This window comes from Lepisma saccharinum, chromosome 10 (genome assembly GCF_977018435.1).
Source record: "Lepisma saccharinum chromosome 10, izLepSacc3.1, whole genome shotgun sequence".
Lineage (NCBI taxonomy): Eukaryota > Metazoa > Arthropoda > Insecta > Zygentoma > Lepismatidae > Lepisma > Lepisma saccharinum.
In genome coordinates this window covers 84,810,242-84,824,211 of record NC_139238.1, presented here as the reverse complement: position 1 = coordinate 84,824,211, position 13,970 = coordinate 84,810,242, and the positions used below count along the sequence as shown (strand labels likewise).

Sequence of the window (13,970 nt, the reverse complement as noted above, 5' to 3'; positions counted from 1 at the left end):
GATGGCGCAGTGGTAGCGTCGCCGCCTTATAATCAAGGGATTCCGGGTTCGATACCCGGTGGAGGCACAAGTTGTTCGGATCCAACTTTAAACTGTCCCGATTAGCATTACTGTTCATGAAGTGGACTTAAATCGCCAAATCAAAATTTTAAAAAATCAAATCACACTGGGGCAAAAGCAAACTACCAAGTGATATTTTGTATTTACACTAAATATCAGCGATTATGAAAGTCCTCTTTGTCCTTCTTCGACATCATGGGCGAGGAGAGGAGAGGGATGGGTATGGTCAAGGGGTCCGCTGTCCTTCTAAAAATGTAAACCTAAAATTCTATATTTCACACATATAATATTATTTCGGTTACAGGAATTTGTGATAATTGTTGATAATACTGATTGAGATTGACATACGTTGTCGCAGGAATGCAATAATTTCGGATTGAAGCAATGTTTTTGAGGTGGTAGAACTGTTTTTGGGTGAAAACAATACTTACAAGCATAATTTCCCGATTGTTATCTTAGCACGCTCTGAAGTGTCAGGTGTCGCAGGTTCGAATCCTCAGCAAGAAATGGTTATTTCAATGTTCGTTGTTATTATTTTACTTACATAATTATAAAAATTAATAATTACATACACAAAGAAATAATAATTTTATTTCAATAATTCACCATGCATCCTCATCGTCACGATTATCCTATAAAGCGAAAGCCTTAAAGGTAGCAAAGGACGTAAAATATATGAAATAGTAGTGGTGTCAGAAATGAGATTTCAGTGGATTTAGCGAAACATGGGAGTGGGAGTAATTAGGAAACAGATGAAGACTACATCTACTCTACAATCTTATTTGAAACGAAAAGTTTCGCAGATTTGGGCAAATCTGGTTTCAAAAGAACTAAGATGGCAACATTAGTAGAACTGGACTTCTTGCAGGTTCGGAAGGAAATATTGAGGAAGGGCTGATGCTGAGAGGGGAGGGGGCAAGGAGGGTGCTTCACGTGTTACAAAAGTAAACAACAGTTTGTGGGAGGGACTGTGCAGTGGGAGTTTTGTGACTGGTGTCTTTCGTCTTTATGTTGTTTTCGGGCATTGTCAATTAATTAATGAAGCTTGCTCCGAGTTCCGAGGTGGCGGGTCCATCCTATCTGGACAGTGTGTGTAATCGTGCGATAGAAGATATTTTGAAGCAATCTTTCGGTTCGTTATTTTGCAGATAAGGGAGGCCAAAGCCTATTTTGAACGATTTAAAAACCAAGTCGTCTGCTGGATATGACCGACATTTCAATGTTTCGTGGTATAACGACTATCCGTGGTTATGTGGATGTGTGAAGTTGTCGAAACTCTTTTGTTAGCCATGGACTCTATTTTCGGGTGAAAAAAAAACGTGTCGAATTCAGATGTGGATAACGTGGACCATGACCATGACGCACCCAAAAATTCAAATTCAAATGAAAAACTTCTCTTTATGACAGCATCATAGAAGTTTTTTGATTTGATTTGATTGATTTTGCTTCGCTTGTGCCACTTTTGGCTAATTTGCGAAGATGGGAATGAGTGATGATATGATTAAATTGATGAATAGACATCACAAACGCCCATGCCCAAGCTAGGTTTCGAACCCGGGATCCCAGCATCATATAACTATTTTCAAAGTCGGATTGATCTGCTCTATAAGCAGTGGCGAAGCAACCTATGAGGCCCGGAGGCCGGGCCTACCCTAATATATTTGTCTATAACGGATTATTTTATTACTTATAAATTTCATTAAACGACGCTTAATAAAAGAAAACTGAAATTCTTGGTCTTCCGATAATTACCGCAAGTTTGCAACCCTGCCTGGAACCGTATCTGAGCATTCAGCGAGGCCTGCCCGAGAGTGCCTCAGCTGGTCCCATAACAACCTATGTGATTCGTGCGGGAAAGCATAATTTCAGGGGTACGTTCGCCTGTAATGTAACCTGAGAGGCCAGCCTCTTTTCTCTCTCTCACCCTTTCTCCCTGACTTCCGAAGAGTGCCGATCGTGTACGAGTGCGTGACGAAGCAGGCAGTGGACGTACAGAGCTTGTTGAAGCAGTGTTTCCATGGAAGATTCAGAGCTATGCCGGGAGCGGAGCACACCCAGCTGTTAACATAAAGCGAAAATGTGTTGTTAACACCTCTAAGCCTGCTAAGCCTGGCCTCCTAACCTATCAAAGTAGGCATTATTAGAATTCTAACTGCAAATAATGCATGCAAGTTGGTTACCAGTGCTAAGTTTGGTGCTTTCAGCTCTTTTGAGGAACCGCTTTTCACGAAGTGTTAGTTGCTGGATGTGCCCCACACCAATCTCGATTCAGAGAGGGAAAGTATTTTATTTCTTTGAGGAAAGGGATATTGAGACGAAATTTCCTTTCATGATTAGCGACATAACTGAAAACACGCTACTTTTAAAATGGGGCAAAGTTCGTACAATGCAAACGTATAGAGAAAATCCATGTTACTGAAATTTTCTGGTCGGTGTGTTACACAGTCCGTGTTCTCATTTAGCATTTCATCATTTTCTAAATCATATTATAATTTTTTTTAAAAAGTCGCCTGTTGAAGAAGAATTATATGCATAAAAAAGTTAAAAAGAAATAATTGATTGATAGATATAGTTTATTTTACTTGGCTTTCTGCCATTTTTGGCTAATTGGGAAGATGAGAATGAGCGATAATATGATGACATTGACGAAGGGACACTCACGAAGAACACCTATGCCCAGGTGGGAATTCGAACCTGAGGCCCTTGTCGTAGCACGCTGTTATAACCAATCTGCCGCGGAGGTCAGCATTAAAAAGAAATAAACGCTAAGTGACGATCAAGTGAACCAACCATTTCTGTAATGCGAGAAACATTTACAATACTGTTATTGAAGTAGCAAATAATTTTTACGAGCAGCTTTAATCTAACAAATGTAAGATGGCTAGGGCCTGACAGACATTGGGTGACGCGTGGTCAGAACATCGAGTCTCATTGTCACTTTTTTCTGACCTTCGAGACAGAAGTGCCTTTATTCTCAGATATATAATCGAGACTAGATTAAAGTAGAATCTGAACCAATGCCTCCAGGAGGAATCGAACCTTCTGCTTCTTGATTATAAGTCGAGAGCGTTAATCACTACATTATCCTTTACAATCACGATCCCGACTTAAGTAGACGAGATTCAGGCAATATGTTATCTTTTATTTTCTAGGGGCTATATTTTAACATACTACTGTTAAAAAAAATCACATCTTCCCCTTCCCCCAAACCCTGCTCCTTCCTGTGCCTACCCTTCCCGAGACAGCATGCTTCGCCACTGTCTATAAGTAGCCTTCGATGTTTCTGTAAGTATCAAATTACGTATTATTGTGTCAACAACCAATGTTTGCGATTTCACTTTAGTCCTTATGTCAACATTTTTTTTCCTGATTAATAACTTTACCAAAATCTAGTATTGAATTGCATACGTACCAGATTAATATTATATGAACTACTTGGAAGACATTGGGGGGGGGGGGGGGGGCATGAGGTGGGGAGGCGCCCAAGTCTCCCTTAAATGTCCTACTGATAACCGGTAACACTTTTAAAAATCCACGCCACGCCACTGCACAGCACCCAAATCAGAATATAGGCATAGGCCTATCTAACACTTGCAACGCTTGGCTTAAGTTAAAAAACAAACACATATTTCAAATTCAGAAACATTTTTCAAGCAAACAAGTTCTAAATAAGCACATATTTGGAACAATCACATCATTGACTAACAAGTACGAGGGGCGATCAGGTTGCTCTGACCCTAACATAGAAAGAGCAGCAATAGGGTTTCAATTTTTTTTTTATTTTTCAACATACTCCCCTGCAACTCCAATGCACTTCTCCCATCGGTGCTCCAACGCATGGATACCTTGCAAAAAAAATTCTTCCTCCTGGTCCTCCAACCATGAGTCTACAGCCCTTATCACCTCACAATCATCAGAAAATTTTTGCCCACGAATCTAAATCTTCAAATGTTTGAACAAATGCAAATCACTGGGGGCCAAATCTGGGGAATAGGCTGGGTGGGGCAGCAATTTGAACGATGCATCTGCGATTGTGGCCCTCCCCATGCATGAGGTGTGGACAGGTGCATTGTCCTGGTGAAGAGCACACCATGGGTCAACATCCCACGCCTCTTTTTCTTGATGGAATCACGTAATTTCTTGATTAGGTCACTGTAGTACATGCCAGTGATGGTTTGGCCTCTTTGTAGATAGTCCACAAGAAGGACACCCTTGCAGTCCCAGAAAATTGAGGCCACCACCTTCTTGGCTGACGTTTGCGCACCTTGAACTTCTTCGTTGGTGGAGAATGTGGGTGTTTCCACTCCATGCTTCGTGATTTTGTTTCTGGGTCGAAGTGATGGACCCATGCTTCATCTATAGTTACAAATCGGGCAAGGAAATCGTCTATATCAGCACGAAACTTGTCAAGAAGTTCTTGACTGATGAGCACTCGGGTGCACTTCTGATCTGGGGTGAGGTTTCGAGGGACCCATCTTGCAGCAATTTTTTTCATTTGCAATTCCTGGGTAATTATGTTTTCCACAGTGCCATATGACAGGCCACACATCTCAGCAACATGACGGATAGTGACTCAACGATCCTTCAGCACAATATCGTGGACTTTGTTGATGTTTTCGGTCGTCATGACAGTTTCTGGTTCTCCACCTGCATGTTAATCCTCACACGACTCTCTCCCACAATTAAACTCACGACACCATCTCTTCACCATACTGTATGAAGGAGCAGTGTCCTCTAGTGTATCCACCAAGTCCTCATGAATTTTGGATACCGTCCACTTCTTCTTCACAATATGATGGATCATAAGGTCAAGGTTATACTGAGATATTCACGAAGGAATTTAACATGTATATCCTTACGTGTGTGGATAGAAGCTGTGAATTCTTTCCCTCATAATATTCGTACATTTGGCTTGCAACGGGAACAATAGATGGAGTGTGTATACCATCTAATGCCTTAATGCAAGTTTGAAGTTGTTCAGTAAAAAACTGGGATATGTCGCTAGTGCCTATGTAGGTCGACAATCTTCTGTTTGGGTTAAATAGTGCATAAAAGAAGTTTTGGATGCACTAATCTATATAATCATTGTTTTTGCATAAGTGCATAGCTATCATGCACAATTAACGGTGCTTGATTATTGCCATAAGGTTTCTGAGTTCCGCAATACGAATTAAAAATTCCGATCGGAACGAACTCTGGTCGTAGACGTTTCAACGGAGCGCAGAAAGGGCGGAAAAGATGGTAACGAAGAAGGATGGACGCGAATCTATAGTGGTAAATGATTATTTGCGGTTCAGGTGCAAGTTTTAGGCTGAAAACATACAGCTCGTCCTGCAAATCTATGTTATTCAAAACCATGATGGTTTCAGGACATTCTCGATGGTAAAATTCATCCAAGGCAGGTGACGAGGTACGGGAGATACAGAAGAAAAACGTTGCCCGCTGAAACTCATCATTACCGGTAACATCCAGTTCTGTAAGTAAGCAAATCAAATACTTCTCAATCGAAATCCTGGATCAGAGTGGAGTTTTTCCAAAGTGATTAGAAGTGCCATTTATACTGCAGTTACAGCTGTGCTTGTACAGTGCATGTTATTTGCCTTGTATATGAAATGTGTCTGAATCTATCGGTGCACATGTACTGAAGATGAGCGTATCAGGAAACAGAGACGCCATTTCGTGTGCTACCATGTATACAACAGATCGTGATGCAAATGTAATTGATACAATTGCAGCATAAGAACAGAAAAGTGAATTGTAGACTTATAAAAGCCTATTACTATTAGAGCTTAATTCGAATAACAAGTTCAACACTTGTATGCTTTCGGCGACATGAAAAATATTTTTAATTAGACTTAAAGCTAACGCATGACCACTTTGCATCAGTTTGTGGAACGAATTAGATAGCATCATGTTCACGAGTGCTTGGAAGTTGTCCATGCAGTTTAAAAAATGAAACATTGCTGAGTTTTGCGAAAGGGAAAGGAATCTGTTCTAATAAATAATACCATTGATATTATTAATGAAAAGATTTAATGTGGCCAAATGTGCAATGCCACATATTTGATAAATCTCAAATTTGTAGTGAACAGCTGTGTACAGTTGTGAATTTGGAATCAAAACCTACTCAAGAGTAGTGGGTTATTGCTGGTACACAGTTTATGGTATTGATAATGCAGGGGACCACATGATCAAACAATATTTCAATAAGGGTAATTATTGCAAAAACCGAAAGAAAGAATTCTTGTGGAGTTCGCTTTATTTCCGTTTAGTAACCTGTAATGATGTTAGTGTGTTCAAGGCGAATGCAATAAAACGTAAAGTATTAAATCTTCTACACTCTTGTTCAAAAGTATCTATACACTAAATTCCTGCATACACAGTGTGCATGCTGCATTTTCATGTTTAATCTGAATGTTCCTTTACAGGAAGCGGTACAGTGCGCTCATCAAGCAAAATACTTGTCACTCAAACCGACATGTCAGTAGATCATCTTGCATAACCTGTTAGGGAGAGAAAAAGTACATTCAGTCATTAGATGATCAGTTGGGGGTGAATTCATCAGGTAGTGGCCCAGTAATTCCCAGGGTATATCTTGCAATCACCTGAGTAACAATGAAATGATGTTTATTAGTTGTTTATTCTTAAGGGGACATTCACTGAAACTGTAATTGATTTTAATAACATTTGGAACTTTTCAAGCTGGAACTTTTCACAGTCAGTACTCCATTGAGAGGATGTTGCCTTGCAGAGAGTCTCCTGAAAAGTAAAGAAAAACGGGGGACGAAACATTCACAATTTGAAGTGACCATCAATTAGTAATTCACCAATAATTGAACTAATAGTGATTTAGTTATAATTGAATGGTATTCTGTGTAGACTTTGAAGCACGGATAAATCAAAGGGGAAGGGAACTAAAATTATTCTTGGTGTATTTCCTTTTTTTTGGTGTTGTATATTTTTTTTTTAAATTTTGTTTAAGGGGCTTAACTTTTTACCTTAGTCAGGGACTACACAGGGCTCACATGCGAATACTGTGATAAAGTACAGTCGTTGTGTGAGATTCGATTGAGGATTGGGGGAGTTGAATATTTGGGGAGCTTGTAGACATAGGGGGATGGTTGGGATTTTCACATGACCCGATGGGGTGGCCACCCACGACAGTGGCGGACCGTTTTAACACCTCAGTTTTCTCCATTCTGACACATTGACACAACTTCACTCAGTTAAACCCCTCTAAAAAAAACTGTACGTTACTCAGACTTGCAATTCAGAATGAAAACATATAAAGGATCACTAAACAATAACAAAATAAAAAATAAATCGTAACGTCATTCCTTCTATGTTAGGGTCGGAGCAACCTGATCGCCCCTCGTAAGTGTCATTGTAGTGAGAATATTGGAACATGTCGCGGTGCCCCTGTAAGCAAGCCACAGAATCCCAGGGCACCACAGTGCACACTTTGGGAACCGCTGGTATACACCATAATGGAATCTGAGAAAATAAAAATTTAAAAGTAAATTGTAAGTCGCTCAAAACATACATTTATATTATTGTTATGTCTGTTTTACTTAATTATACTGAGTTTAGACATCTGAAAAATACACAAACATATATGGGACTGTCCGGTACCATGGGCGTGCTACGGGACGTGTGCTGGTTCACGTTCAAGAGGAAACAGGGGAGCTACAAATGAATAAGATAACCTGGTACAACACGACTGGGGGTTTGTCATTCTGACACCACGTCACTCCATAATTGGTTGGATGATCATCCACCTCTTCTGAGGCATGTGGGAGTGAGCCCGACAGTCAATAGGTAGGGTGAAGACAAAGATGAAGGCAAAAATATAGCCAATAGTTTGTAGTTTTTAGTAATTTCATGTTGCTTCTTTCTGTTTTTTTAGACTAATTATAGTGGTGAAGATCAATGGAAGTAAAAATGCCCTGAATGAAGCAAGATCATATGCTGAACACTTAATGTGATCAGCTACTGCAGCAGACCAATACTGCATAAATTTCAAAATTACATACAACAAACAACCTAATGAATTTAGGATTTCTTAAACAGCTTCTAAATTGGGTTTAGAAATGCAAATACCCACCTAACGTGTTGTGCACACCTTCTGCCTCCTCCTTGACCACCTCATCCATTCGCTCAAGGTTCTGAACCAACAACGCACACACTTGCTGCTGCAGCAGGGCATCAATGAGGGAATCCGCACCTTCTTTACTCTCGTGCAGAATGTCCACATCTGTAAGTTCCTGCAAGTATATGAACAACAGTCAAAATTATTCAGTAACGATACTGTAGGAAGGATGATATACTAAGCAGTGCATCTGGTCATCGGAGATGCAGCAATGACAAACCAAAATAAGAAAAATATTGCTTTTCAAATATTTTAGAAGAGAAGGTAAAATTAAGTCTGAATATTTGCATATTTGTGCAAAATTAGTCAAGTGACACCATGAAACAGCTAGAAATACACAAGAGATGTGCTCAGTTACCGCATCAAAAGTTGGGCCCAGTCCTACCTCCCGTGCCCAACCACCCTACTATGTTTCCTGTTGAGTGCAGTGGTGTCAAGTTGCCCAGGTCATTGCAGGAATTCTGTGAATCCAATGTCTTTCGACCGCTAGTTTCCCCTGCTCTTGAAGGTCTGGTCATAACAGACCCTTTTTCTTTTTTTTTCTTTTTTTCCTTTTTTGGCCCATGTTTACAACCACGGCAGGGTTTCTGTAACGTCATCAAGATGAAACTTCTTTGTGCCTGCTATTTCCAGTACTGTAAAGCATGCAACGCTCTTGTTTTTAAGAGAAAAACACATATTGAATAACATCGCAACACAACTTACACACAATACATGGAAGTAATGGTGCATAGAAAAAATATAAGTAAGCAAAAGCATAAATTTACCCAGGGTTAGTGCTTGAAAGAACTGGTAAAAGATCAGTTCCGGATCCATTGTATTTCTTTCATAGTATTTCTCTTTTTAATTTTTTGAATCCTGCAGTTTAAATATCAATTTAGGAAAAACGTTATTGCTTCACAAGGCACGCAGTACTTCCTGTTGTTTTGTGTTTACTATGTTTACAAATGACAAGACTGATCTAGATTATTGTTCTCCAGGTGACAGACATACTGAGATAGAACCTTTTTTCTAGCACATCTTACCTTCACACTAGGGATGGGTAAAAATATCATGATTCCGGAAAATTTGCAAATCTCGATTCGGAAATTTTACTACCTGGATTTCGGAGGCAATCCGAATTTCAGAGATAGAGGTTTAACAATTTTTTCATTTTTCGGGTAAAATTTATTATCTTCTTTATTTTACGATCATATACTCCAAGAAAAAAATCTGGATTTGACCATCCCTACTTCACACTATAGACAAATGTTCTAATACTCTCTGTTCACACGTCATTACGAACACTGTTATCATCATTATCAATGTAGAAATGGCACCTTTCTTCAGCCTCTCCTTCGGTGTAATCCCTAATAATTCGGAATTTAAGTCACGTTCGTAATATTAAGTAAAAAATATTAGCAACCTGAAATTTTGTATTTTCGATAGGATTTGCTCTCCCAATTTTTCGGAACTTCTCATTGGACGGAAATGTATGGAAAATAAACTCAGAATATTTTGTTTTCTTGACTCACCCTATTATAAATCCTCTATTTACCCTCCACCTGCTGCACGTATAACATCAAGACGACAGCTGAATTTCATTCCAAATGCATCTAAAGGTGTCTTCTCCTACAGAATTTACTGCAGCTGTGATTTTGTCCTTGAGCTCATCCAAGTCAATGGGTAATGGTGGAACAAAAACACATTGGTAATGTCTTGCTGAATTGGAGAACACAGAAATGCCTTCAGTTGCATAGATGCTATTTTGTGAACGGCTAAGGTTAGCATCTATTTGGGTGCTACTAGTGGCAGTCATTTAAAACTGTAGGTCACGATGGTTCAAATAGTGCAAGTTTCATTCACTGGCAGTGCGTGGTTACACAGATATGCTTTAAAATCAGGTCATTCTTTTTTAAACACACTGTATTTTCAATAATGTACATCATGTTACTAGCTGGATAGGTTACTACTGAGGAAGAACGAACCAATGAATTAAAAGACTGATTAGGCATAAAGTAGTACTGGAACTGGAACCCATAATATGTACTTCGGCGATTAGGCCATACATTGACTAACACATTACAGAGTCTGGTATTTCTCTGGCCTGTAATATGCGAAGAAAACATTGAAAATTCATGAAAGGTAAATCAGTGAGATTTAGGCAGTTGTCAGGTTGAAACAAGTAACATGCAACATGTATCACTTGGAAACTAACCTTTACATATAAACGGAACGTTTCATATCAAAGCAACATGACATGCTGCACTAGTTGCTTGCTTGTCGCTCAGACATTTTCTCAATAGAATGAGTCATGTTGCATTGGTCTGTCAGTTGCACATGCACAGTGAACTCTTCGTTACAGACTGGACATGTCACTTGTCACTTTTGCCTGAAGGCTGCCTTAGGACTGACTTACAGGAGTACAACACAATTTGCAACAAACCTGTAGAAATTAAGTATTACCTGCAGTAAATCCACAACACCTACTGCGATATCTGTGTTTTCGTGAGCTAGAAGTTCCAGCATAGATGGCACAGCCATCAGCTCCACCATCAGAGGGTAGAGATCGGGAACTGTTGCGATCGCATGGAGCTCCTGTAGAATCTCATGAAGCTCAACTTCAGATTCCATGAACCTGCAAGAGCACATATTTTTAAGGATAACATATTTGGTCTGATTTATTAAAATTCTTAAAGGTGCATTGATGCTGAGGAAGCAGATTAAAAGAAGCAAAATAACTTTTGCTAAAATGTATTTTGGAAGATAACCTCCTTATCAAGAACAATGTGAAATGAGGATAAGAACTGAAATTACTATGCTATTAATAAAAGTTTAGGATGTGTAGAGGAAGAATCACGGTAGCTAAGTTGAGCATCTGGCTACAAAGCTGAAGACCCGGGATCAAATCCTGGGGCAGGTGATTTGGACCAGAAACTTTTCCAGTCATTTACCTGTTTCTGCATGGCTCAGAGGTTCACCCAGCCTTGTATCAATGGGTATCTGGGAGTAAAGACAGCCGGGCATGATGATGATCACATCATCCCAACTATGGCTGAGATCAAGAATATGTGGAGCTCTACTACATCAGCCCATATCCCTTCATGGCATGTGTGCACATGCACAAGGGTACTTTTAACTTTCCCTTTTAGGATGTGTAGAGATACAGTGGGATACACGAATATTGCTCAGAAAATTGTCAATTTCTATTTTCACTAATTTTTCTCTTACATTATACATATCATGAAGGATTGGATTATTACATATGCTGGTGCAGAGGTTGGCTGGAGGTCTTTTTTTAAATATTTGAATACATCAGAATAGAATTGAAATAAATGTACACTTTATGCAATATAATACCTCATTCAGCACAACAGGAGCTGGATGTTTCCACGTGTCAAATTAGCAGCTTTATAATATCACTTAGAATAATGAGATTTCTTAATTACACATATTTTCAACACAAACACAAAGCAACTTACTTTTCCGGCATGTCTGGGAACTTGATTCTCATTTCCTGATTCTTAAGAGCTCTCTTCTCGAACAGCAGAATCATCCTCTTCAATGAAGATTCATCGAGCGTCTCTGCCTGCAAGTTTCAACAAACTACAATTGAAAATTCTGTATACTAACTAACACACAGTCAGGGAAACATTGGAGATTTCAACTTGTACTGCAATGTTCCAGTCTTACATTATGGTTACGTCTTGAAAATAACATATTTCATGGCACAATTGTCACAGATTCTGTGCATTTTTTTTTTGCAAAAAAGTGGAGTGTGGCCATTATGAGAAGCTTGTTCTCAATTGTGTCGGTATTACCGGTACTTAAAAAAAAATATTACTAAACTGTTTTAATGCAAGATTAGAATAAACCGAATAGTTCAAATCGATGCACATCATTTCTTCATGACAGTTTAGCGAATATTTCTTGCGGGTGTGCAAAAAAACAAAAAACTTAACCCATTCTTTGTTATTGATTTGTGCATTATAGTTGAAATATTACACTGGAGCAAGTTTACTACAGTGTTTTGAAGTGGAGACTTACAAAATTTAATCTTCTATGCCCAAAGATATTGTGCTGCTTTCATTGGATTTGTTATCTGATGTAACGATTAGTCAATGAAAAGTTATAAAACACATTTTTGACTGAAAAAAAACAGGGTGTAGTGAAATATGGTACTTTTATGAATGTTTGGATAACCACTAAAGGTAATTTTCAAAAATGTGAAAAAAGGTTTTGTATTTACAAGTGGATACTTCTGATTCACTTCAACCTTTTGGATCCTTCCATAGGAGTCCCAGGCTTCAGAACAGTACCCCATTAACAAGGCCTTGCAAGTTTACAAAAGATAGATAAAAAAAAATAGGATCGTGCTAAAACATAAATATTTGGCTGATCATGGCAAAAATGGGCATTTGATGGGGAATTTAAGATCTTAGCCATCCAGTAAAATGGTATTAAATAGAAAGTGCTGGATTTGTGAACAAAGAAAATCGAAGACCATTTGCAACAATGGATTAAAGGAATAATAATAAACATGTTTCCAACATGGAAGGAAACTTTCCCCATTGATTTCAAAGAAAACAAAGAGTTCCATTTATGTGATCGCATTGGCAAGGCAGCTGACCCTTTTATCTTACAACTGGAGAGATCAAGAGTGCTGATTGCCAAACCACTATTTGATACATGTTAGTCTCCTTCCCCTAGGCTTGGAGCACAAGCAAACTAGAGCCCTTCATCCCAAAAGTGATAGATAATAAATAAGGACCCATGTTCTAATGTTTTAGCAAGTACAAAAAATGTATCACAAATTTTTACACAATTCATCAAAGTGTAGATAATATGTAACCATTATTATTTAATTAATTCGATTTTTCTTGCATAACACAACACAATGGTGATGTTGGATTCTCGTTAGATTCCTTTGTGTGTAAAAATCTTGCATACTGGAAACTAGAGGGAATAATTATGAAGCATGATTTATAAAGGGCTCCCTTAATCAGTTCTGCAGAGAGGCCCAAAGCTGTTGGTACATATTAATCGTCTATTAACATTATCAACCTGTAAATATTAAGTAGATACAGTCCCTATTAGTCTATTTATGTCAAACTTTATATTCTCTGGTAATCTGGAAAGGTCATTATCGAAATATTGCCATTTGATGTTGCACGAAGTTTTTTTGGTCCGACGCAGTTTCAAGATATCATCCCTTTTCTGTTACTTATCTCTTTGGGAGAGGGGGCAAGTGCCTCTGTGTACCCTGCTATATCTGTGAATGCGACACAATATATTAAAAATTGACCCCCTCATAAAGAATTCCAGGCTACTGGCCTGGAATCATAGAACTTAAGACCTTCTGTAAACAAAAGCACGTGTACCTTAACAGTGTTGCCAACTTATGAAAATAAAATACCCCACATAGCCACAAGGTGCAAAGATATACCATTTGTCAAACAATGCAGAATAAGCAGTGTTTCACTGATAATCTGTTGGGAGTTAAATGTACATATGTAAAAAATGAAAAATCAAAATGTACATCTTGCTTGGTGGCTGACTTTCAGACTTGCCACTGAAGTTCCCTGGTTTGAATCCCGGAATGGGTGTTATTTGTGAGTATCCCTTCATCAATTTCATCTGACGATCACTCATCCTCATCTTTCGGGATTAGCCAGAAATGGAAGAAAGTGATGCTAAATAACAAAAATCAAATACAAAATACAACTAATGACAATGGCAAATGTGCATGTCACAACGTGGTCGATCTACATCTCAAAGCCAC

General features: G+C 38.7%; 1 protein-coding gene across 1 annotated transcript in view; it reads right to left on the bottom strand.

Moving 5' to 3' along the window:
• Nucleotides 1-13,970, bottom strand: part of LOC145994407 (beta-catenin-like protein 1) — a 44,709-nt gene that overhangs the window by 16,118 nt on the left and 14,621 nt on the right. Inside the window, exons 3-5 of the mRNA XM_083130531.1 lie at nucleotides 11,671-11,777; nucleotides 10,655-10,826; nucleotides 8,165-8,324 (exon numbers count right to left, since the gene is read on the bottom strand). Coding sequence (XP_082986657.1) covers nucleotides 8,165-8,324; nucleotides 10,655-10,826; nucleotides 11,671-11,777 — 439 coding nt within the window. The remainder of the gene's footprint in view (nucleotides 1-8,164; nucleotides 8,325-10,654; nucleotides 10,827-11,670; nucleotides 11,778-13,970) is intronic.